The sequence below is a fragment of the Magnolia sinica genome, chromosome 19, assembly GCF_029962835.1.
Source record: "Magnolia sinica isolate HGM2019 chromosome 19, MsV1, whole genome shotgun sequence".
Taxonomy (NCBI): domain Eukaryota; kingdom Viridiplantae; phylum Streptophyta; class Magnoliopsida; order Magnoliales; family Magnoliaceae; genus Magnolia; species Magnolia sinica.
Window position 1 is genome coordinate 26,172,764 of NC_080591.1, and position 27,730 is coordinate 26,200,493.

A 27,730-nucleotide genomic window follows, 5' to 3' on the forward strand; every position below is an offset into this window, starting at 1 on the left:
TGTGTTGACCCTTGCTCCTGTGTGGGGCATAAACTTGTGTCGTGTAGACATGTTAGAGTTAGCCTAGAATAAGTTGTACTGGTTTGAGGTGAACTTGATTTGAAACCTCCGGTTTGAGGTGAACCTATTGTGAAACCTCCGTTAGTGAGATTCAGTACACTCAAGGGTTGAGTGCGTCCACCGGAAGTGGAGTAGACAAATAGTCGAACCACTATAAAAACAAATGTATTTGAGATTGCTATTGTCTTTTATTGCTTGTGCGATTTCTCTAAAAGTTTTCATATTTGATTATCTGAGATCATACCTCACGCATAGTCACATCTATCATTAACTATGATTTGCATGTTGTTTATTTTTCAAATAATTTTATGACTGGATTCTCTATTTGGCTTGGAAGCCATTAGAGTTACTTTGAAGAAATCCTGATACATACAAATTTTCTCAGGATAAGATTAATAGGATTAATAAGAACATACCGACTGAGGCGCGTGATGACAATATCAATAGCAATTTCCTATTCAAATAGGTACTATATAGCATATCGTGTTAAAACATGATACTTTAAGAACCGCCTAAAGATCTTATAAATACTATCACCCCAAATGAGAAGAAGTAAGAAAAAAACCCACCATCTACTCCTTGATGCTTATTTAAAGCAAGAATAGGAATAAACGGAGCTTACCAGGGCAACTCTTGTTTGAAAAGCTCTTATCAGGTTAAAGTGGAATCCCAATGAGCCCCTTTTTATTTATTTATTATTATTATTATTTTTTTCCCCCAAAATCTCAACTATAAACGTCATGCTTCTTGGTGTGAACTCAAAATCTCGCTATAATGCAAAAAATAAATAAAAATGTTATTATCACCGGATTTTGAAAAATATAAGCTGATTTTAAAACATAATCATATTATTAATCTTAATTGTTTGGATATTTATATTTTCTACAAGATTTTCCTTATAACATTAGAAGAGAAACCTCAAAATTTAAAAATATCCCGAGAAATTGCCGAGAACGAGATTTGTGACTGTTGAGTCCCACTTCCACGGTCCCACGCAAGCCCGGCACGTGCCTGCACGAGCCATCCTCACGTGAATGTTCGGATGGCACGCATTCTCGCGCCGTCTTCACTCCTTTAGACATATATATCCATCTCTTTCCCATTTCAAAGGAAAAAACAAACAACAGAGAAGACTGACTCTCTCTCTCTCTCTCTCTTTCTCTCTCTCTCTGTACAATAGAAACCTTAGAATCGTCTCTCTGTCTGCAGCAGAAAACCCTAGAATCGTCTCTCTGTATGCATCAGTAACCCCAAAATCGTCACTCTGTCTGACAAAGAAGACGAAGAAGAGGATGTTGAGGAGAATGGAGTGTGGGGGTTTGAGAGGGTTTTTAGCTCTGAGGCCTCTCATTCATCTGATTATCCCTCTCTGCATTCATTGGATTGCAGAAGAGATGACCGTCTCCGTCCTCGTCGATGTCACCACAACAGCTCTCTGCCCTGGAAAATCCACCTGCTCTCAAGCCATCTACCTCACTGGCCTCCAACAGACGGTGATTTCCTCCCTCTCTCTCTCTCTCAGATGATTTCGATCGAGAATTTCTGATCTTTCTCTTGGCTTTATCTCTTATGCTGCCGTTATAACGGAGATGACGGAAATCGTCGTTCGCCTTGGTAACCTAACCTTGTTAATTATGACAAAGATCGCCAAGATCTTGAAAATATCGCGATATTACTCTCGGAATTTTGATTGAACGATATTACTGCGAGATTTTAAAAATCTCGGCAGTCTTATATTTTCGCGATTTTATCTTGAAATTAACGTAAAGATTATTTAGAAGTTAAAATAATTCACTTTATAATTTTGCATGAATTTTTAAAATTATTTCGTAATTTATAATAATGTTTTAAAGTATTTTACTTTCAGTGGTATTTTTTATTTTCCAAATCTTTGAGGGTAATAATTATTTTACGGGATAATTAGGCACTGTTATCTATGCTTGATTTGACATTTATTTTATTGTCTTTACGATTGAGGGCCAGGTGAAATATATGCATACCGACCTTGATATCCATGTCTTATGCATACGGTCCATCCGTTATGTAGTGTTCGGATTCGCATATAATAATTTAGAGTCCGGATCCTCTGTTATCAGGTCAGCAGAGAAATCCTGATACCCTAATTCTCATTGGTCCACGTCACCACTCACTAAAAAAATAAAAAAAATAAAAAATAGCTTCGGACGCCAAACCATTAGGGTAACAGGAATTCTCTGTTGACCTGATAACAGAGGATCCCGACTCAATAATTTATAGGGATGTAAAATTGTCTCATCAAATAAATCACGGCACTGTAGTATCACGAGGTCTGCATTTTAAAAAGCCATTACATCGTTTGAGTTAGATGTAAAAGGTATACCTAAACAATTAGATTTGGAAAATGAAAAAAAAGTCTTTCTTTATGCTGTACCATGAAGTATTGATGTAACGTACACCCACCAGTAACGTAGGAAACGGATTGGATACTCCCCTTGCTGTTATCAATGTGTTTCATCCATTCCGTTCATCTAGTTTTCACGACGATGTTATGGCTTGATCCCAAAACTGAGAGGAATATAAATCTCAGAGTGACCACAATGATAGAGAACAATAGAGATTGGATATTCACCATTAAAATCCTCCTAAGGCCTGCTATACTGCTTATTTGCATCCAATCTGTTCATTACGTCATATAGTCTTAGATGAAGAGGAAAAACAAAGTTCATCTTTATCCAAAACTTTTATAGCCCTCAAAATATTTTTAACAGTCGACCCTCATTCAATACTGTTTCATGTAATGTGGACCACTTGAAATTGAGATATACCTCATTTTTTGGAATCATACATTAAAATTATCTTTAAATTTATATGGACGGCATGGATAAAACACGTACATTATGGTGGGGCCCTTTGAATCATGCTTTCGATGGAAGATTATTTTTCAAAAAAATCTCTCCGAGATGGACAAGCACTGTACTGCCGCCTGAAATGTACAACAAGAGCAGCGTGGATTTTGAAAACACAAATATCAGCTTAATCCAACACTTCTGTGCGTGGTCCACTTTGGATCCACTTCATCTTTTATCTCATTTTATAAAATGTTCTTTTAACATGGATAAGGGTCATACGTCACGGTGGGCCCATGAAACTACGCCATGTCAACACACCTCCTGCAATTCCCAAGGGACGCCCATTGCCTACTGACGCTGTCAGTATCCACTAGCTATTATTAGACGGTGATCTGGGCCCCACCATGATGGATGTGTTTTATCCGTTCATACATTTTTCTAGATAATTTTTAGGAACCAGCAGAAAAATGAGGCAATACACGTATCATGTGGACGACACCAAAGGAAGCAGCTGTGATTTAACGCCCGTCGTTAAAAACCTCGCGGTGACCAAGAAAGTTTTATATGAAGCTGATATTTGTGTTTTCCCTTTATCTAGGTCTGTGTGACCTAATTAACAGATTGGATGACAAAAAAAAGATTACAGTGGGCGTAGGAAGTTTTCAACGGTGGACGTTTAATTATCACATTTTTTTTTTCTTGTGGTGTGGTCCACATGAGATTTGGATCTGCCTTATTTCCTGGGTCATATACTAAAATGATATAAACAAATGGATGGACGGAGTGGATAAAAGAAATATATCATGGTGTGGGCTATAGAACACCGTCCAGTAGCCACTAGGCAATGACCGTCCGATTCCCCAGGATGATGTGGTCTTGCAGTTGGTTATATCCACTCAATGTTATTGTAAGGTATATGTTGTGAGTTTTCCACTACGTTACTGTGATAGTGTAGGATTAAGACAGGGCGTTGATGCTATGGCTGTTGTAAAATAAGTCATAATGGGACCATTGGATGAGTCATAATACCAAAATCAGATTCCTTGTAAGGATATTATCCACTGATTTGTGGACACGACTCTGCTCAAAATAGGACCATTGGATAGTTTTCATTCCAACCGTCCACTAAAAGGCCACTGATAGGATTGAAAGATAATCAAATAAGCCTTTTTTTTTTTCCTTTTGTTTTTTTGTTTTTAATACAATTTCAATTACTTATATGCCAGCTGTACAGTTTCACAGAGAAGCGGATTAGGTGTTGCCCCGGTAACAGCTCTGTGGGTGTTATCCCTACTGTGGGCCCCACTCTGGTGATGTGTTGAATATCCATGCTGTCCATCCGTTTCTCCGGTCCATTTTATGTTAGGTACTAAAAATTGTAAAGATCCAAATATCAGGTGGATCACACCACAGGAAACAGTGGTAATTGAGTGCCTCACCATTAAAAATTCCAAAGGGCCCATTGTAAGGTTTTCAAAACGGTTATTTACCATCCAACCTCTGAAGTAAAAATAGAAATAACATATTGATCCAAAACTTTTGAAAGTTTTTAATGGTTATTCATCACTGTTTCTATTGATATGTTCTGCCTGAGATTTGGATCCTCTTATGATTTAGGATTGAGTACTAAAAATGAGGTGGGAAAACGGATGGATCGCTTGGATATACCACAAATAAATCAAGGTGGCCCCCATGGTTAGGGTAAAAACCACTAAAGTGTTACCCGGGTAACAGCTAATCCGCTGTGCACATGCACCTCAATGAAACGTCCCGGTCGTACTTTGGTAGGCTGGCGGAGTACGATTACACAAGTGCACATGCACCTCAATATTGAAATGTGAGCTGATTAGGTGTGGCCCCGGCCTCACCCAACACTGTGCGGTCCTGACCGTGGGGCCCACCTTAATGTATTTCTAGTATATCCACGCTATCCATCTGTTTTTCCAGATGATTTTAGGCCATGATGATCCAAACCTTAAGTGGACCATACTACATGAAACAGTGGCGATTGACCATCAAAAACTTCTTATAGGCCACGAAAGTTTTGGAACAAGCTGATATTTGGTTTTTCCGTTCATCAAGGTCTGTGTGATTTACTGATTTTATCAATAGGTTGGATGGCAAATAAACATTATCGTGGGCCCTAGGAAGTTTTTAATGGTGTGCGTTCAATCACCACTGTTTCCTATAGTGTGGTCCACCTCAGATTTATATGTACTTCATTTTTGAGACCATGCCTTAAAATGATCTGGAAAACCGAATGGATGGTGTGGATATACATCAAAGTGGGTCCCACGGTCAGGGCCTCACCTACGTATAACCACCTCAGAATAGTTATTGGGTAGGCTGGCAGAGCAATACTACATATACGCATGTGCACAGTGACAGCACACGTATCATGCATATACCTCATTCGAATCTGTCCAAATTGTGGGCCCCACGGTCTGTGGAGTATAGTGCAAAGATTACACTACCTCGAAGTATCCGATCAGCAGTCAGTGGTCCAAGTTGGCGAAACAATCGCCTATTCATGGGATTTATATAATCCGACTGATCTTTGGGGCCATACACGATTAAGGCCCGTTCAGATACCTTGTTATGATTCTACCCCTATCCTTTCTCTTTTCCTTGTTCCCAACACCCCACCCTACAACTATAGTAACCTCTCTCACACATGCACACAAGGGTGGAATTAGAGGTGGGCCCCATGTCATGGACATTCTAGATCAATCACTGGACCTCCTTGCTTATAATCAACAAGGATCATTCACTTTTCCGGACGCGTACCGTCCGGGCAGGTATCTGTGGGGCCCACTGTGATGTAATATACTGTTAATTATTTTTCTCATGTCATTTTAAGATGTTATTATGGAAATTAAGCAGGTCCACACCTCCAGTGGACCACACCAAAGGAAGCTGCAGTGATAATGACACCCACTGTTGAAACCTTTCTAAGGGCCACAGTGATGTTTTGTTTACCATCCAACCTATTAATAAGGTCATGTAGACATGGATGAAGTGAAAAAATAAATATCCGCTTGATCTTAAGCTTCTCTAGCGTCCAAGAAATATTTAATGGTGACCGTTAAATCCCCACTTTGTGGTCCACTTAAGACCTATACCTGCTTAATTTCCATAATAACATCTTAAAATAATCTGAGAAAAACGATTAACAGTGTGGATAAAATACTTACATCACAGTGGGCCCCACAGAGCTCTGCCTGGATGGATTTCCATCCAGGCGGGGGTAGGACGCAATCCGCGTCCCACTTTTCCTAGTTATTAAACAGTGCTAGGATCATCCAATCAAAGTAATAATGGGCAATGAAAGGTGGGCCTTGCATCATGGATGCAATGATTGGATCTTCTCTGTTATAATCAGCATGGACTGTCCATCCATCCAGTCAAAAGTAATCTTTTTAGGGATTGGCAATCAAAATGGGCTCCACATGATGGACAATCTAGATCAATGATTCGATCTTCCCCATTATAACCAATATGGACCATCAATTTCCTAGCAATTGATTGGAAGACTACGATGATTTTTAGAAGGATTGAGGCACCACCTCTTGGATGATCCAGATCCTTAATGGTTTAGTATGGTAAATATGGATGGTCTCATTCCAATCCAGTGGTCAGATGATCAAAGTCATTAAACAAAAGCGACCTTTGAGAAGGATCGATGATCAAAGGTTTGTTCCACATGATGATGGATGGTTCGGATCAATTATTGTAACATTTCTAACATAGTAAATATGAACCATCCAATTTCTATCCATTGATTGGATGGTCTGGATTATCATATTAGAGTTAATTTTGAGAGGGATGGGTGATTAAATGTAACGCCCCGGTTTTCAGGACCCGAGTATATGACCCGTGTCCCAAAAACCCGAGTGTTAACTTTAAAGGATGGTCGAAGTCGAGTGTACATTTTTTTTTTCCTTCATCAGAGTATGCAAATGAGCGTAGTATAGACAAATCGACATAAAGGAAAATTTCATTATCATTCAAATTTACAAGAAGCTGCCCATAATGACTTATACAAACTAATGTCTCTAAATTTAACAAGTACAAGATTTACAAGAATTTAATACATGAAGAATGACGGAAAGCATATAAATGTCAACAGCAAGATCACGCAGCTCCTCCAGGTAAATACAGCCATGCGTCCCTGGCGATCGTACCCTGCTCCATCAAGTCTAAACATAGATATCACTAAAGCCACCTGTATTACCTGTACGGTTGTATATTTGATGGATGAGTGGCCAACTCAGTGTGAATTCCCCTCAAGATTACACACCGCCGCATTAGGTAAGAGATAGTATAAAACATCCAGACAACCAAAACAGAGTAAATGCAGTCTTATTAGGTGCATGGATGCATGAATGCAATCATCGACCCGGGTAAATCATCCGGACGGTCGGAGCCCCAGGAAAAACATCCAGACAGGCAATGGGGTCGTCACCCAAAGATGTGAGTGGTCATCAGCGCAACACGCAGCGTAATCGTATGGGCATGAGTGATCCAAGTCATCATCATAAATCGATCGGCTGGTCATTAGCGCAACTCGCAGCGTAATCGCATGGGCATAATGATCCAAGCCGTCGTAGTATGCCATGCATGCATGATTAGCCAAGTCATTATTAGTCCATTTACAACCAGCCAATTTAGATAAGCTCAAAGGTCATTAGTCACCCAGCGTAGGCCGACAGCTCGGGCATAGTGTCCCATTACCACCATCCCCGGCTCATGAGGCTACCATCTTAGGATGTTTAATGGAAACCCGTCGACTAGTGGCCAATCATGTTACAATATATGGGGCTTACCATCGTATGGTTACACAGTATAAAACATCGAACCCATATAGGGAAAATATCAAAACAAAGTCACATAGGGCGATATCAAACAAGCCACATAGGGCAATTATCAAAATAGGCCTCATAGGGCGAGTGTCAAAACCATGCGATAAAAGATCATCCTTGAAAATCATTTGGACACAATAACCCTGGATGATAGGCCCACATCAATGATCCATTTAGACCACTACTCAATAACCACTAGGTCGAAGGTCCATTTTAATCACAACCAGTCGGGTTACATCCCAAGTATGGGTGTACATTTATAGGTGGGGGTTTCCCACTAATGTACCAGTTTAAAGTCCATAAGCAATACACAAATAATTCACAAGCATGAACAAATATACAGGATGAACATTAAGCATGCAATATAACAATTCAATTTCCACCAGCTAATACATGTGATTATAAGAGAGAGATATCAATTATAATTTTTAATAAAAACTATAACTTAAGCTAATGAGAATATGGAAAGCTCAAGGGGAAGAATTATCACCTTACACTTTGAATCGCCAACTGGTGTTGCTAGCGAGCGCGTGCACCCTTAGAATCGAATCCTACCATGAATGGTGAAGTTGTACATGAGATCAATGTTCTACAAAGTATCCATGGCCTAGATTAATATAACCTAGGGCTTGGATTACTTAGATTTTCATCTTAGAGTTTAGTTCTAACCTTAGATCCTAGGATTTGGATCCTAAATTATTTTAAATATTATTATTACCATTAATACTGCACAACGGGTCAATTAACATTCATGATGGGTGTATTAATCTATTAATATAATAAGGACTAATACTAATAATCACATTAACGGGAATTATATATACTAATCCCATAATGAAAATGATAATAATTTCTAAAGATAATAATAATAGTTATCGATAATGAGTCTAGCCATGATACTTATAATCTATCATTAAGCAAAATACTATTCTTTAATAATTACAATTTTGTATACACCAACTAGGTTATATGGTGGACTTGACCCATATTTATCTTAAGGTTAGGATTTGTAAGCTAATCAAGGCAAAATTAATTACCATGCTAATCTAGTAACCATAGCATAATCATCACATTAATGATAATGCTGATATTAGTTAATCAGGGCAATAACAATAATTAGTGCACTTCTACTGTCATTGACAACAGTTAAGAATGGTGAATAAGCTTCAAATACCTAACCGTTGTACTTCCTTCTATAACAATTATCTCTAGAGTAGTAATATGCTAGTGCCTAATCAGGTTTGAATACCGCACTAATTATGATAATGCTAAAGATAGTTAAAACAATCTATTTTGGGAGAAGGTTGACTTACATACGTCGACTCGGTTCGAGCCGAGTTGGCTCGGTTGCCACCAACCCATCTTCTTTTCTTCCTCTCTCTTACTTAGACCCATGCACCAGCAGGGTTGCTGGACTCAACCACCCAATGGACAGCGATCTAACTCGGTCCTCTCCTCTACCTTCTTCTTTTTCAGCAGCCAGATTGAAGCCAGCAAAACACTAGGCCCCACCCAACTGAGTTGACTCAGTTAGAGTCAACTCGGTGCAACACGCCCATCTTCCTTCTTTCTTCTTCTTCTTTCTTTCCTTCTTTCTTCTTCTATGATGGACACTCAGCAACAGACATCAGGTGTTGTCTGACTCGGTCCAAAGACTCGGTTCGGCTCAAGGAGAACCAAGTCAGTAGTGCTTGGGCTGGCAGCGCAACCTGCACTCGACTCCGCTGGTTTGCCATCTACCTCCTCACTCTCCTTCTCTTTTCTTTCTTCCTTTCCTATCTCTCTTCTCTTTCTTCTCCTCACTACTTTAACCAGGTGAACTGTCTGGATTTGATCAGACTCAACCGAGCTCGGACCCAACTCAGCCCAGCTTGGACTGAGTAACCGCACCACCTCTTCTTTCTTCCTTCTCCTCTTTCTTTCTACTCTATTTTCTTCTTCCTTTCTACTGTCTGCATCTAGAAATGCCTGGAGTGAGTCATCCCGACTCAAGCTGGTGCAGCGGGAGGTCGAACAGCAACCCCCAACTCAGTCCGAGGTCGGCAGCAACCCGTGCGCATGGCCAGCAACTCGGTTGGGCTGAGGCAGTGCGGCGGACCGCACCCACGCACCTACTTCTTCCTTCTTCTCTTTTCTTCTCTTTCCTGCTACTGGAAATGCCCAGCAAGGAACGCCAGCCTGGCCTGACTCAGGCTCGGCCCGGACTTGGCTCAGTTCGAGCCGCAGGTGAACGGGGAAGAAGGCTCAGCCGTTAATGGCAGATTGCAAACGGGAGTTTATTTCTTCGAACTGATTGTTGTAGGTGGTGTGTATGAGCTCAGAGGAGCTTGGAGAATGGTTGGAGTGAAGCTCCAGGGAGGTTTTCATGGTGGGTTCAAGGTTTGAAGGTGGCGGTCCGTTTTTCTCTCGAGCTGCTGCAAGCAATGAAAGGAGGGCGTTGTGGTGGCTTTATTCCCTTTCCTAGAGTTGCCCTAACAGATCCCAGAACCATTGGATTGAGAGAGAGCGATCAGGATTTGATTTATTTTACAACAGCTCCCCTAAACCGCTGGCAACAGAAAACCGGGTGTGGTTTCCTCTCTCTGGTATTGAGGGAGCCTTAAACCAGTTTCATGGACGGCTAGGATTCCCTTGTCTTGAACGGTGGAGATGCAAAGGTGGGACGTTACACGGATCGCCCTGCCTGCAACACAGCAGGTTTCTATTTCTGGGAACTATGTGTTTTTGGGGTTGTCTTGTGCTGGTTCTCGTGTGCCCACACGTGCATGAAATTCAGTTTTGATAGTTGGGTTTTGGTCGAGCCTGCCCCCTCAATCAGATAGACGGTTTGGATCATTGGGACGGTGACCGATGGTGGGCCACACTTGCATCAAACGGGCGCCCTCCGTTTTTCAAAAACGCCCGTAGGCGGGAGCAGGAAAGAGAGAATGCTCTCTTTATTGGGAAATTTTCGGTCAACACGGTCTGACGGTGTTGACAGATATGGTACACCTCGAGTGCCCGTTTGCTATACAAGCACACCGCCCTAGAATGGGTCCGACAGGGGTGGTGGGGCTAATCGGAACCGTCCATTCCATTTGGAAGTTCCCAAGCAGGGTCCGGGATCAATGTTCAGGCTAGTGAAATGTCCAGGTGGGGCCCACAACTTGATTCAGATCGTATTTGTGGGTTTTTCCTTGATTCGATGGTCAATTTGCCTCTAAACTTGTCATCAATGGTACAAGGGTCTACAGGACCACTTAACTAGGATTTAATGGCTGGGTTAAGGATCAAATGTCTAATATACACAGTTATGATATTAAATACCCTTTTTATAATGTTTTCAACATCAATTATTATTATTATTATTATTATTATTATCATTATTTATTTCCTTTATATATATTTTGTCATATATATTTTATATTACCACAAATTGTTAATATATATAAATTATATGAATATCAGTAAGTAAAGATAAATATATATATATATATATATATATATATATATATATATATATATATATATATATTTATATATTATTTGTATTTGATTTGTATGGTCATGTATGTGTTAGGCTTTAAATTTTATATAAGTCATTAAATTTTTCCAGTATATTTCATTTTTATGTATTACAGATTTTATAGTTCGTAATTTATATTAATGCTGTTGTAAGTATATGCATATAACATGAATTATAGTTATATATTATTTTATTACGAAACTTTAAATATTTATAAAATGTATAAATAACATTCCATAATATATATATTTAGGTTGTATTATTTTCTTGTATTTATATTAAATTAAATTAAATGGTAACACCCAAGTACTGGAAAGTACGGGGTGTTACATTAAAGGTGGACCCTGCATGGACAATCCAAATCAATGGTTGGACCTTTTCCAGCGTAATCATTATGACCATCCATTTTCATAGCAATGATCAGATGGCTAGGATCATTAGATAGAAGCGACTTTTAAGAAGGTCAATAATTAAAGCTGCTCCCCCTCATGATGGATGACCTTATCACATATCACACCTTTTTAAGTATAATAAACACCTGTCCATTGTTTCGGATCATCAGATTGGAGTATTTTTGGATGGGTGGGAAAACAGACGTGGCCCCTCATGTTGGATGTCTAAACGGATGTTTGAACCTTTCTAGTATAATCAATATGACCTGTCAATTTTCATAGCCATGTTCAGATGCTCAAAATCATAAGATCAAATTGACCTTTGAGATGGATATGCAATCAAAGGTGGGCCCCACACGGTGGATGTTAAGGATTATTCACTGGACATTTTTCTAGTGTAATCCATTGTTGGATGTTTAGGATCATTATATGATAGAAAATGTAGGGAGGGATGGGCAATCGAAGGTGGGTTGCACATGGTTGAATGGTCCAAGTCAATGACCAGACCCTTTCTAGTATAATCAATACGGACTGTCCATTTTTTTTAACCATGGTTGGTTGGTCAACAACATCTAATCAAATGAATTTTAAGAGTGGATATCGGCAATTAGAAGTGGGCATCACATTATGGGAGGTCTAGATCTCTTATTAGACCTTTTCTAATGCAATAGATATAGACTCCATTTCCCATCTATTGATTGAATGGTTAGGACCATCAGTTCAGAGCGACGTTTGGGAAAAATGGCAATCAGAAGTGGACCACACAATGGACATCCCAAATCTCGGGGATCAAATGATCTTAGCTATAGCTCCAAGCAATATATGTGGATGATTTCACTGTAATCAATTCTAGAAATCAGTATTAACTGAAAAAGAAAAATTGATGTTGCTTTAAATTCAAATCCTAAGCAGAACAACTAAACATTTCCTAATCTATCTAGAGTGGAATTCCAAGTATGTTACTTCTAACATAATAGTTCTACTATATAGTATTTGCAATAAATTCCACATAGAGTGGAACATTGGAACATGATTCATGTAGCTGACCCCAATTAATTGGGATAAAGCTTAGATAATGTTACGATACGAATGGTTTAAAGAGCCTAGCTTGATGTGTTCCACTAGTCCTGGGGCTTTTGGCATATTGGTTAGGTTCTTAACAATTGGTATTAGAGCCACACATCCTATGTTCGAGTCACAGAAGGGGTGACCTTTGGAGAGGGAAAACTGGACTAGAGTGAAAGCCGCCACCGCGTGGAAAGGGTTACCTAGACAACAAGAGTGCAGCTGCCATGCCCTAGAAGGGGCTACCTGGAAAAGAGGCCACAGTGAGTGCCGCCACAGAGTGGGCCACGGTGGACGTTGGCTGTAGAGCGTGGTGGAATGTTATGATCCCAATGGTTTAAAGAGCCTAGCTTGACGCGTTCCGTCAATGTTGGGGCTTTTGACGTACTGGTTAGGTTCTTAACAGATGATGATGATTTTCTGCATAGTGCGAACAAATAACAGCCTGCTGGGTATCGAAGGCTAATCCTGGCCTAGCTGTTGGCTGTAAAAGTTAAGCCCAAGAAAGACCCAATATGGGCTGGGCCCTAATGGTCTGTACTCAACCCACTGACAGCCTTCCTTAGACTGCTGAAAAGAATTCTGTTAATTATGGCTAAGCATCATTGTGGAATACCTCTTTAGAGAAAGTTGTACTGGTAATTAGCAGAGTAGGATTTTTGGAAAAGTGGAAGGACTGGTACCTTGATGGATAAATAAATGTTAAACTACAAGAGATGAATTTTTCCTTTTTTAATACGAGATTGTATTTCATACCCAATTTCTATCAATGTTGCCTCTCTCTGCAAGTATTTTCCATTGGTGCCAGTAATTTAGGTTCAATGGATCTTCTATTTAAATCTAACACTATCTTACTCTTCACATTTCATTGCTTCTGGATCTGTTCAGAGCACCCTTGAACTTTATAGATGTAATCCATCAATCCAGACTCCAGATTATTACATAAAATCATGTGCTCATGGTTTTTCTAATTTTCTTGCAATTCAAGCCCCTATTATTCCACTTGCAGGTTGTTGGAATTTTCAAAATGGTGGTCCTCCCCATCTTGGGTCAGCTTGCAGACGAGTATGGGCGTAAACCGATGCTTCTTATTACTATTTCTACGTCTATTTTTCCATTCGGTATGACATTCTCTAAATTAGTGCAATTATGCACAGTGGTTATTCATAAATTGATTTAATGAAGTATGGTGATGATGGCTACAATACGTAAATTGGACGGAGTGTATTTTAGAACTGATTACTGTGGCTTATGATACCCATAGTATCTATATGAAACTATATTCTGCATGTGGCATTATACTTTTCTTTCTTTATTATTATTATTTTATAAATTCCATTGTGTTTATACTACGTACTTAATTTTTCAAACATCCAGTTTTACTTTCTCAAACCACCTATTCTTGTTTCAGCTGTACTTGCTTGGGATGAATCACGGGGAGCTGTGTATGTGTACTATGTGCTTCGTACAATTTCATTCATCATCAGCCAAGGAAGCATATTTTGCATATCTGTTGCTTATGCGGTGAGACTTTTTTGTACTTCTGTTCAATTTGGAAAGCATGTTGCTGCCCGTCTTATATCTGTGAATCCAACCAGATTATAGTCAATATTAAGCTTTCCTTTTCTGGTGATTGTTGAATTACGAATCATCCAATAGTTAGAAAAAATGTATAATATGCATTTATAAATATCTTATTTGCAAATACATGCAAGGTAGATTGTGGTAACTGCAATGTCATCATATCTCATGGTAACTAGCATGGTACTTTTATGTGGAACCTAGCATTAGCTAAAACAATTTCTAAAGATCATGTGTTGATTTTCCAATCAAGTTTACAGGGTGACTTTTGATGTTTACTTCATTACTGTTCAGTTAGTGATATTTTGTGAATCTTTATGCTTTGTATTCAGGGTAATACATGGATTTCTAGCATCCGATTCATATCTCTCTTTTAATTGCTGATGAGGCTGATGTGGATTTATCCTCCTTATCCATGTTAAAATAAAGAAGCTTTGCTAAGCCCACATGCATGTGCAATAAAGCTCATGTACATGCTGCACATGTGCCGGCATGGCATGAAGGTCTGAGATCTAATCCATTCATCAGAACACCACCACCGTATTGTTGCTCTAGCTCAAGAATCAGGTTGATCCACTGGTCTGATGGGCCACAGTTTGCAAAACAAATGTACAGATCTGAAAAGCTTGGCTGAAGTTTTCTAATATATCCACATGTTCCAATATAGGTGTCCATATGCTGATTAGACCATATTTAATTTTTGAAAAAAAAAAAAAAACATGCTCAAAGTCGAACCAACATGATGGATGGATTAGATCTCGCGTGTATGTGCCACCCTGGCACATGTGTGGCGTTCATGAGATTTATTGTACACACGTGCGCTTAGAAAAGCTCTACAAGAAAGAGCAGATATTCACATTTCAATATTTCACATCAATCACTTGCATATGATAATTGGTCTAGCTCTTCTTTTTTTTTTTTTTTCCCTATTATTTTCATGCATGCTAATTATTCAAAGAGGCAGCAGACAACAGAGCTGCAGAGAAAATAACATATTTTCTCTTCCTTCCTGCAGGCGGATGTTGTCGAGGGGAGTAAGAGGGCAGCAGCATTTGGATGTATTACAGGGCTCTTTTCTGCATCGCATGTATTAGGAAATGTTCTTGCACGCTTCCTTCCTGAAAATTACATTTTTGGGGTATTTTCTGCTTAAACCACAAAATCAGTCTGCTAGGAGAACTATCTATAGCATTCGCTTTTTTGCTCATCTTACTGACAAGATGTGCCTCTCAGGTTTCAATATTTCTGTTGCTTTGTTCCACAATCTACATGAAAATATTTCTAGTCGAGACTCTGGATGCAAGTCCAAGGCCAAATCAACATAAACCTTTTACTGCAATGGTTGTTGGGGTCTTCCAGGATCGGTGGAACTCAATGAAAGAAACTGTAACGGTGGTTACTAGTAGGTTTGTTCATCTGTAAATCCACAGCATGGTTCTACTTATTAGATGTTTCTCGTCGATACACACTACTTGAAGATTGTTTGAAATTATTTTTACTTTGATCAATTATCTTTAGCATCTCTTGCATACCCACAAACACTCTCATGTAGAAGAGTTTGGGATCTATGTTTAGGTATGCATGTAATAGTTTGTGTGCATGCCAGTCTGCATATGAAATTGCGTTTCTCTGTCTAAATAGGTGTATTTTTTCTCCACAGTGGAATGCTTCAGCGGATATCTTTTGTTTCATTCTTCTATGAGCTGGGAATGTCAGGCATCACGAGCATCTTGCTGGTATGTTTCCTTTCTGCATGTTCTAGTACAGGCTGTAAGAGTTAATGGCATTCTTTTTTATTTTATTTTTTACTTTTGTGCATTTGGATTTTAAATACTAATATCGATCAGTTCTTTAGTCAATCAACCTATCACTTCTAGAGCTGTTATACCTTGACTGCTCTTTTGATTTTCACATGACTTCCTGTGCAGTATTATCTGAAGTCAGCTTTTGGTTTCAACAAGAATCAATTGGCTGAAATTTTAATGATGGTTGGAATCGGTTCCATTTTTTCTCAGGTACTGTATGGGGCTTTATCATTTCTAAACTTGCTCAAACTGCCAAACACAGTTTGATTTCTCCATTACCAATATAATGAACATTATTTCACATTGATCTGATTTTAAATCTTTAGTGGTAAGAAGTAACAACATATGACCTTTTTCGCCCGCCACCTCATGGGATGCTAGGATGTACCCATTGGGTTTTGGGTCCTGGATAGATATGGGTTGGGCTTTGGCTTGTAATAGGTAGGATTCAGGTCAACCCTGACCCGAACCCAACTGACCAAACCTGAGTTTGGTTAGGCTGGGTCTGGTTGTCAGGGTCCGTGGGTTGGGTTAGGTTTGGAAAACTCCAACCCAATTTGAAATCGGGTTGGGTTTGGGTTGACCAAATTGGGGTCGGTTTGGGAATAATCACGTATTTATTTTGGTTGGGGTTGGATCGGGTTGGATTGAGTTGAGTCGGTTTAGGGTTGAGTATAGAGGAATTCAGGTTAGGAACCTCAGGTTTGAATTTGGGCCTGGTTTGCAAGTTGGGTCCTTTTGAGATAGGGTTAGGCTCGAGTTGACCCTCAACCTGACCCAACCAGCCTGAGTTGCAACCCTAGTAATAGGGGCCCGTGAGTTGGGGTATGGGCCTGATTTTGAGGCCTATTCAATAAATGGGTTGGGCCCAGGCCTAACACCCAATCTCAGCCCAAAAATAGTCCACTTTTAATGTTAACGGGTGTTGAGGCCCTGAAATAATAAATCCAATTGCTAAACAGGCCAGACCTTAGCCTGGCTTGATCAATAATTGGGTTAGGCTTGGGTTGATCCTTGCCTCGCTTGTTGCCACCTCTAAGCACCTCCTCATCATGATAAGTTTTCCTGACATCCTCATCAGTTTCCTACATTTTCTCAGTTGATCCTGCTTTATGTAGTCTGCTTAGCCTTCAAGTCTTGTTTTACGGCATAAGTGGGTGAATGGAGATCGGTAATCATGTATTAGCTGGTCTGAGTTCAACCTATATTGGCAATTGGAAATGCTTAGACTGAAATAAGTTAATCAGTTAGTCCTTGTAATCCATTATTTGAGGGTGTATTTGGATGTACCTTAAAACACTGGTGGGTGGGACTTTCAAGCCAACAAGGTGCATCAGGTGCTGTTTGGACAACGAAAAATGTTTTAAGCAATCCTGCCTTTTCTGCCCAAATCTGAAGTGTGATATGTACAAGGTCTCAGATGCATCTCATTTACTCTTGGTGGTAGCTAGCTTATGATATCAGCCTTCGGAAATGGGAACTTCCAAATGTAGCTGAAATAATGAGAAGAAACTTCGTTGTTAAAGCTTATGGATTGCATCATTGCGAACAATGTTTGTGATATTGATAAATATCGATCGATATATTATCGCACCTAAGCGATATGAAACCTGCAGGAAGTTGTGGGTCTTTTGGATATCGACGATGTTATCATAATGTATCGCATCGTTTCACAATATATCACATTGTATCAATGATGTATGAACGATAGTATCTTCGATACATTGATCCCAACAACAACACTCAGGTTTTCCAAAAAAAATCAAAATTTCGAGAGAAAAAAAAAAGTTGCAAAATACCTTTTTTGTCAAGTCTTCTACTTATAATCCATTTCGTAGATTTATAAATGATATGGATTGATTTTGAATATAGTTGCATTACTTTTGTTAGACAACGAATAGTTTCGGATCTTATCTAAAGGAAACTTATTATGTGCACTTGTTTTTATTTATTTATTTATTTATTTTAAATTGTGATATTTTGATTTCTAAGTGTGTAATGATGTCTTCTTTTTTTTTAACATTCTCTGAAGTTTCATCAAAATATTCAACCAATTCCTTCCCGAAAACAGCGAAACATTATGTGATACATCGGATATTAACCATGCGATAACCAATATGTGGCTGTATCCCAAGGGTGCCGATACATCCGTCAATACCAATATTGAAAACATTGATTGTACATTCGAATTCTTTGCACCATTCTGTTATTGGGTCCAACAATTTAATTCTTCTAGATATGGAAAAATGGGCATGAAAGGCTGAATATTGACATCGACTTTTGGATAGATTAGGCATTACATGATAGCTTCATATCAAGGTTAGTCGACTCGCCGAGTCCACTCGGGACTCGCCTGTGTCCGTTAATTTTTGAAGCCCAGCAAGTTAAAATAGGTTTTGACTCGATGGAGGTCAAAATCAAACAAGACCCATCTGAGTTTGACGAAGTTTTTGAGTGACGGTGATTTGGCCTAGTGATAAAATCCAGGCGAGTCATGACTAGTGGACATTATTGGATGGTTAAAATAAAAATATTTAATGGTCATTTTTCAACAAGTGTGCACCCGTGTTTTAAATAGTGAATAGCGTGTAGCATAGCATTCACCCCTTTGAAGCATGAGGCATAAGCTTACATGGCATGTAGTGTAAGCTACACGCAACTTCTAAATTTTTAATCAAGGTGCTAGGTTGCACCAATGTCATGATATTCTATACTAGATTAGACTGATTAATAATGAAATTTAACAAAATTTTATCATATATGGTGCAACAAAATGCAAACTAAAGTAATAGGAAAGGGCAACGATTAAGTGTAAAGGTAAAGAAAGAGCAATGAAACTGATTTAATATTTTTATTTATATTATTTTACTAAGCATTAAAAAGGTTAACTAATTTTTATTGGAAATGGAAAAATGTAACAAATCATTGAAAACATCATGTGAGCTACATAGCGTGTAGTGTAGTCTACAAAGCGTGCAGTGTATGCAGATTATGATGTAGTGTAGACTGTGTGACTTAAGATATTTTCATGAGCTACGTAGTGTAAGCCATACACCACATAGCATTGCTATTTAAAACATTGGTGTGCACATATCAGGGATTAGGATGGCTCAAACAATCTGATTTTTGGAGAGTTAGTGATAGTGGTTGGCACGATTTGGTCAGTTTAATTTGAGTTAATACATGCCAGGCATACCATTTCTAAGTGCCAGTGTATCACGCATCATAATTAGCTACAGTATGAAATAAAACTTCATTCTATTAACATGTCAAGAGGGAGACTCTTTAGCTCCCTCCCTCTTCTCTGCAACGGTTCACATTAAGGATTCAATGCCAAAGCTGAAACAAAGGAGAGAAATATAATGCTCTGGTAAAGTGTGATGGTTGATATGCATGGACTAAGAAATTATGCATCTAATGCCCAAGTGACTCAAATCAAATTGTCCACATTGTGGGACAATTTGTATCGACTACAAAATTAAAACCAGACTGACTATTTAGTAGGCATCTGATGGGCGGCTTTGATATCCCATACAAGTGACTAAAGATTAAACCATTCAAACCATATATTAGGACTGCTCAAAGAATCTGATTTTTGGATATGATTAATATGCCATTGATCCTCCAATTTGGACTTTATTGTTAGTCAACATGTATAACATGTTTACAATTTCTAAGTGCCTGAATATCAACCATCATATTCTGCTAGAGTACAAAATAGCTCCTAGACAAAGGGGGCGCTAATTGTAATTGTTGTCATAAGGCAGGAATTAATTATGGGCTTGATTCCTAGGATACTTCACTGGCATAGTAAAAATGGTGGTGACTCTTCAACGCAACAAATAGCATATAAGGCCTATCATATGAATGGTATGGATAGCCATGGTCAAATCATATAAGTAGTATTGATCATTGAATAAGGAATATTGGGCCCCCCATTCTACAAAACACGATTCGCCTAAGTCAAAATTTAAGGGTGAACGAGTTGAGTCTGAGTCCCGAGTTTTCCAACCCTGCTACTGTAAACACACGAATTTGGAGAATGTTTTTCTATCTTTCTTCAACCCAAAGGTGGGTTTAAATAACCATATTACAAGGCTATACAAGGAAGGTTATTTAAGAGCTTCTCTATACATGGTATTTTCCACCTAACAACCCATATACACAATATTCTATTCACATCCCCCCTCAAACTGATGTGGAATAATGAACCAACATCAGTTTGCCATGAAGAAACCTATGACGAGATGATGTCATATTTTTGGTAAAAAATCAGCAAGTTGCAGCTCTGATGTCACATGAGGAAGAGAAATGATTCTAGCTGTGTATTTTTCTCTCACAGCTACAGATACATGGGATGGTTTTCCTTTGATATTATTATTCTTATTTGAGAGATGACAACAATTTATTAGAAGGCTCGCCAGAAGTGAGAAAAGAATACAAAGGAAAGAAAACTCAAAAAGAACAAGAGAAATTAGCAGTCAAAGTGATGCAGGACATGGAAAATTAAATATGATATGCAAGATTTCAGGCTTAGATCCTACCAATTCATAAACAATCACACAAATTCCACGTCCCACATGAAAATCCAAACATTTAATTAAAAAGGGGAATCTATGCGGGTCCAAGCCGACACAGGTTAGGACTGGACCAATAAAAATTATAAACCAAACGATGTCAAAGGGAAATAAAATCAACTACTCATGCATAAAAATTAGTCCCTAATCCAAGGGATTCCCTAATTTCAATTCAAGGAACCCTAAGGTGATAAAAATGGGCAAATCAATTAGGGATCATGTAATTTAGGGTTGGGATTCATGAAAAATGGCTATGAGAGGATAAAAGAGGATAAAAACCTGAGCCAAAAGATGATCCCGCGCGTGGACAGCAACAATGGCCCAGACGGACGTGCGTGTGATCCCGGCCGCACGTGTGTGGGGCCCACTATTCAGAAAAAGGCCACCTTGGCCCTGGTTGGCCAGGGATGGACTCCAAAACCTCCAAATCTCAGCTCGATCCGATATACGGTTTGTGCGTGGTGCTCCGCCGAAGTTTCAGCTCACCTGCGGGCCGAAATCTCGAAACCTGCTGTAATGAAGAAATCTGATGCAACAAAAGGACAAATTCGAAGTACGGATGGTGGGGGAAGATGGAAAAAAAAGATGATGGAAGATGGGGGTGAATTGGGATCGATGTGGCTTCGCATCACGGTAGTTAGTCCTTCGAAAAGGGAGGGCTTCGCACCCACTTTTGAATTCTTCCACAACTCACGAAGAGAGCAGAAAAATAAAGCAGGAATTTTTTATTAACTTCAATCAATGAAAAAAAACTACAAGGAGTGCCTATTTATAGGGAGAACCCTATACTAAAAAACTCGCACCATGTGTGACACCTATTACTTGGCGATGAAGTAAACTAAAATAAAAACCAAATATGAAAATATAAAGCATTCACGATGTTCTAAATAATAACAACAAGCAAAACTTAAAATATAAAACCAATCTGACGAGTGGGCCACGATCATGAGATCCCATGGTGGGCTTTTCTTGACTATCGAGCTACTTTTCTGAACCAAAACTTGACTTCTAGCTAGGAGGCCCTCCCTGGACGTCGTCATCGAGCCAGATCGATAGTGGGGTCCTCCTTCTACGTACGTACGTGCGTAGGGGGGCGCGCGCGTGTGCGTGTGATGTCCCCATTAATTCTCTCCGGCTGCAAAGATTTCGCCACTGGCCAAATAAAACTCTTAAACCACTTCAGGATGTCAGGATCAAGTCTTTGAAGCTCCTCCTCAGTGAGCCACGTACTGTCTGAAGCTGGGCGTGACTTCCATTTAACCACGTACTTTTGAAACCCGCCGTCCAACGTTGAAACTATCTAATGGTTCAAGATGTCCTCTATTTCCTTTTTGGGTGTGTGAAGGTTAGGTATGGGAGATAAATGCTGGAAAAATGAGTCGGGAAGGATAGGTATGGGAGGTAAAGGATGGGAAGATGGGTCGGGACGGGTAGGTATGGGAGGTAGAGGCTGGGGACATGGGTCGGGACGAGTAGGTATGGGACGTAGAGGCTGAAAAAATGGGTTGGGAAAGGTAGATATGGGAGGTAGAGGCTGAGAAAATGGGTCGGGACGGGTAGGTATGGGACGTAGAGGCCGAGAAAATGGGTCGGGAAGGGTAGGTATGGGAGGTAGAGGCTGGGAAGAAAGGTTAGGAAAAGTAGATATGAGAGGTAGAGGTTGGAAAAATGGGTTGGGAAGGGGCCATGGTTCAAGGGATAAATATGGGGAATCAGGATGGGTGGGCGAAGGGCCGGACAAAGTATCACTGGTCCCCTGAAAAGTAACTAAATCCTCCACATCGGATGTGAAACTAATTCCCATGGAAGGTGGAAGATCTACCTCATACACATTGAGACCATTTCGTTTTATAATTTTGACGGGGCCAGCGCTACACGCGTGTAACTTACGAACGGCCTTCGAAGGATACCGCTTGGGCCTGATGCAAACCATCACAGAGTCCCCAATATTGAATCTTTGAAACATTTATACTGGTCTGTAGAAAATGTGCAATGTTCATTATTAGTCATGATCTTCTGCCTGATTTCTTGATGCCATGAATGAATGTGATGCGCAAAAGACTCTGCAGACTCTGATGGCCTATGAGACAGTGACATAGGGACAAGATCAATAAGTTTCCTAGGTTTATAATCAGTAACGACTTCACGAGGACTTAGACTTGTGGACCTAAACTCGGTTGTAGGTATTATGGTGTCCCATGTTCTGGTGTGCTCTATATCCCTCCTAGGGGACTCATCCGGTTGATTATCAGGACAAACATCACGAAACTCATCCACTATTGGAATGACCTTAGTGGGTAACTCTACACTAACATCTGGTGCACTCTCTCCAGTCACAAGGCTGCACATGTTGTACCCCTCAAAATAGTGGTCTTGATGTCCCTCATGGGGTGGGTACACAGGTGCACGCCCATAACTGATTCTTTGGCCAACTCCATTCATTGGTCTATCCTTCAGGCCACCTGCCTGAGATTGGACATCTACCCCAATGGTGGGGTTTGTCCTGGCTATGGTCTTTAGTCGAGCAATGCGTTCATCAAGCTGCTCAAAGCATTGGTCCATTCCAAGCGCTTAATCATAAACTCCAACTTCTGGGACAACTTGTTTAGTAACTCTTGCAATTGTTCCATGTTTAGTGTAGGGTGCCAACCAAAATTCAGCAATATAGTTGTCAAAATATAAGAGTTTTTATATATATATATATATAAAAGAATCAACCTAGTTTATAAAGAAACAAATTAGGAAAGCTTCTAAAAAAAAAAAAAAAAATAACAAATTAGAAAAGTTTCTAAAAAGAACAACCTAGTTTCTAAAGAAAAAGAAAAAAGGAAAGTTGCTAAAAATAGAAAGTAAGATAGTTTCTAAAAAGAAAAAGAAAGTAAATTAGTTTCTAAAAAAGAAAAAGGAAAGGAAATTTAGTTTCTAAATAGATTAAGAAAGTTTCTAAAAAATTAGTTTATAAAAAAAACAGAAAAGGAAAGTTTCCAAACCTAGAAATAGAAAACTAAGTTAATTTCTAAAATAATTCAAATAAGGGGATAACAGAAAATTTCAGCAGCTTATTTCAGGGTTTATGGACCTCTTAACAACCATATATGATGAGAATTGATGCGTAATGGACATAAACAACCAAACCCTAAACATGTAATGAATTCCCCTGCAAGAACCCTAGGCTTTGATACCAAATTTGATGCAGGACATGGAAAATTAAATATGATATGCAAGATTTCAGGCTTAGATCCTACCAATTCAGAAACAATCACACAAATTCCACGTCCCACATGAAAATCCAAACATTCAATTAAAAAGGGGAATCTATGCGGGTCCAAGTCGACACAGGTTAGGACTGGACCAATAAAAATTATAAACTAAACGATGTCAAAGGGAAATAAAATCAACTACTCATGCATAAAAGTTAGTCCCTAATCCAAGGGATTCCCTAATTTCAATTCAAGGAACCCTAAGGTGATAAAAAGGGACAAATCAATTAGGGATCATGTAATTTAGGGTTAGGATTCATGAAAAATGGCTATGAGAGGATAAAAACCTGAGCCAAAAGATGATCCCGCGTGTGGACAGCAACAATGGCCCAGACGGACGTGCGTGTGATCCCGGCCGCACGTGTGTGGGGCCCACTATTCAGAAAAAGGCCACCTTGGCCCTGGTCGGCCAGGGATGGACTCCAAAACCCCCAAATCTCAGCTCGATCCGATATACGGTTTGTGCGTGGTGCTCCGCCGAAGTTTCAGCTCACCTGCGGGCCGAAATCTGAAAACCTGCTGTAATGAAGAAATCTGATGCAACAAAAGGACAAATTCGAAGTACGGATGGTGGGGGAAGATGGAAAAAAAAAAGATGATGGAAGATGGGGGTGAATTGGGATCGATGTGGCTTCGCACCACGGTAGTTAGCCCTTCGAAAAGGGAGAGCTTCGCACCCACTTTTGAATTCTTCCACAACTCACGAAGAGAGCAGAAAAATAAAACAGGAATTTTTTATTAACTTCAATCAATGAAAAAAAACTACAAGGAGTGCCTATTTATAGGGAGAATCCTATACTAAAAAACTCGCACCATGTGCGACACCTATTACTTGGCGATGAAGTAAACTAAAATAAAAACCAAATATGGATATCTAAAGCGTTCACGATGTTCTAAATAATAACAATAAGCAAAACTTAAAATATAAAACCAATCCGACGAGTGGGCCACGATCATGAGATCCCATGGTGGGCTTTTCTTGATTATCGAGCCACTTTTCTGAACCAAAATTTAATTTCTAGCTAGGAGGCCCTCCCTGGACGTCGTCATCGAGCCAGATCGATGGTGGGGTCCTCCTTCTACGTACGTACGTGCGTAGGGGGGCGGCGTGAGTGCACGTGTGCGCTTGATGTCCCCATCACAAAGCCGCATTTACATCTGCCCACTCCAAAACAAGGGACTTTATCTTCCTTATAACATCATCCACACTCTGATATTATGCCATCTACTATCCAAAATACATTGTAATATGTGTGATGCATTTCGTATTACTTTACGTTTCCAATCAGATTCCTCTTGATTACAGCGGGAACCAAGGTTTTACGTGTCGTCTGATACCGGTACCTTGCCCTATACATACATACTGGTATCATCCGTGAAAGAAATGGCTGTATCGGCACGATACAGCCTGATACAAGGGTGATAGCACTCCATATTGGTTGTCAGTGGTTCGATAAGAAAAACTGATTTTCAAACGATGTTGGAAACATCTTATAGCTACATTTGATGGTTCTTCTGTTTAAGCATATCCAACTTAGATTTTTTTTTTTATTTATTTTTATTTTTTAAAGTCCATCTTTTCCATAAGCATCCGCAAGGTGGTTCTTGGGAGTTCTCTACACCTGTTGGCTCATTATGGCTAACAATACTGTAATGTACTTGCTAGCTGGTGCTGAAAATTTGTGGTTTGGTTTCAGATTTTGGTGCTTCCACTTGTCAATCCTTTGTTGGGAGAAAAATGGGTATTGTGCATAGCCTTGACTGCATCAGTTGCTTATGTAAGTCTTACATTTCAAAAACATACTTTTTTTTTTATCTCTATTTCTTCAAGAGTAAGCTAACCTGAAAAGTTCAAGGGTTCAATTTTTGGGTGCATGGTGATCTGGGTCATCCATCAGGTGGGTCCCACTGGATCTGCCATGGCAGAAAACTTCAATGCCCAGGTCATCTTAGCCATCTGATCTGTGGCATGCAATGGATGGAAGAGAAGATTATTGGTAACTCCGTAACTGTAAGCATTCAATGGGAAATGGTCCATCAATCAAATGGGTAGTCAGATCCATGTGATTTGTGGTCAGTTGTCCATCAACGATGCACCTGATGAATGTAACAGATCATGGACCAATATTTCACATCCAACTTGAGAGGTGTGCATCAGATAATTAGATGGATACACTGTGTTTTGGGTAGATTTCCCCTGCCTAATTGGTATTGATCAAAGTTGATTTTTAGAGAGGATCACCTTATGAGGAACTTCTTTTTCTTATATTTTCTTAAATATACTTTTTGCTGCAGGGTGTGCTGGCTGGCTTGGCATGGGCACCCTGGGTATGTATTTGTTCAGTACATCACTTTTCTGATTTTCTTTTTGATTAGTGAAGAAACTGCATTTTTAGGACCCAAATGAGTACTGCAACATTAAAGAACTAGGCAGGCTCTTGGAAACTGGTCTTTTGATTTCCAAGTTTGATTCAATTAATTAAAAGAACTGTCTGATTTTGATATACATGCGATAGCAACTTTAGCCATCCCCTGGGGTAGTCATCTTATCTTTCTATCTTCGCATTTGCCGATGTGGCAATTTTGTGCAAAATCCAAGTCATTTATCTGGTAGGCCTCCCTCTGCAATAGAAGTGTCCGGCCATCAGATGGGCTGGCTAGACTTTGTATGGAAGAAATGGATAAAAAGTAGACATTGAGTACTGCATTCACACATGGCATGCCAAACGATTAGGCCAAATTGATTTCTACAGGCCACAGCATGTACCTATCAAAGCCTGCTTGTTGAAGGGCCTGGATGTTGCACACATGCAACACATTGGCATACATGGGGAAAGTAGGATTCTGATGGCTGCTTTAACAATGTTTTAAATATCGATGATATCGGCCGATATATCCCATGATATATCTTGCATCCCACTTGTGTGATACGAAACACACCGGTACTGCCAATATATCGCATATGTTCGATTCGGTGAGCATTTTCAATTTCCGATCCATTTTTTCTATCGAAATCATGTTAAATCAGTGTCAAATGGTTACAAATCCATTGGTTCTTCATGTTTTGCATGAAAAATCATAAAGTTGGAGCTTTGATTTCGATATCCATTGGTTCTTCATGTTCTCCATGTTTTTTTTTAAAAATTTTCGTTCCACTAGCTGTCAATTGAGACTAATAAGTATTTAGGTGCATTTGATGAAATGATTATCACATACACTCTAATTTCGAAATTTGAGTGTAAGTGGTCTAATTTGGGGAATATTCAAAATTTCCTTAATTTCTCCCAAATTCTTTGCAATGTTGCACTTCAAATATGAAATCAAGCATGTATGAAGGCTAATCTATTGATTTTTTAAGTCCTTGTCAATTTTTGAAAAAAAAAAATCATTTTAATTGAAAATTAATTAAAAAAAGTATTAAAAAATATCTATTCTTTAAAATTTCCCTTCAACTAGCTATCAATTGAGACTAATATCGAAGTATTTAGGAGTGTTTGGTGAAATGTCATCAAATACACTCTAAATGTTTTGCATTCAATTTGAATATAGTTGCATTAATTCAGTCAGACAAGGCATAGTTGTGGAGCCTAAATAAAGGAAACCTATTATGTGCACTTCTTTTTTGAGATGTTATCTTTACAAGTGTGTATTATGGTCTTTTTTAATAATCCATGACGTTTCATTGAAAAATTCAAACATTTCCGCAATGTTTCCCCATGTTTTGCGAAAAGTATGATAAATTACCCAATACAAACGATATATCCCGTGCGATAACCAATACATATTTGTATCCCA

At 39.2% G+C, this 27,730-nt stretch overlaps 1 protein-coding gene across 1 annotated transcript in view; it reads left to right on the plus strand.

Annotated features, from left to right (window-relative positions):
- Positions 1-1,267: 1,267 nt before the first annotated feature.
- The window catches only part of LOC131234487 (uncharacterized), a 32,195-nt gene continuing 5,732 nt past the window's right edge, over positions 1,268-27,730 (plus strand). Inside the window, exons 1-9 of the mRNA XM_058231405.1 lie at positions 1,268-1,553; positions 13,722-13,833; positions 14,124-14,236; positions 15,309-15,431; positions 15,527-15,699; positions 15,954-16,029; positions 16,222-16,308; positions 25,633-25,713; positions 26,231-26,263. Coding sequence (XP_058087388.1) covers positions 1,353-1,553; positions 13,722-13,833; positions 14,124-14,236; positions 15,309-15,431; positions 15,527-15,699; positions 15,954-16,029; positions 16,222-16,308; positions 25,633-25,713; positions 26,231-26,263 — 999 coding nt within the window. The 5' untranslated portion in view covers positions 1,268-1,352. The remainder of the gene's footprint in view (positions 1,554-13,721; positions 13,834-14,123; positions 14,237-15,308; positions 15,432-15,526; positions 15,700-15,953; positions 16,030-16,221; positions 16,309-25,632; positions 25,714-26,230; positions 26,264-27,730) is intronic.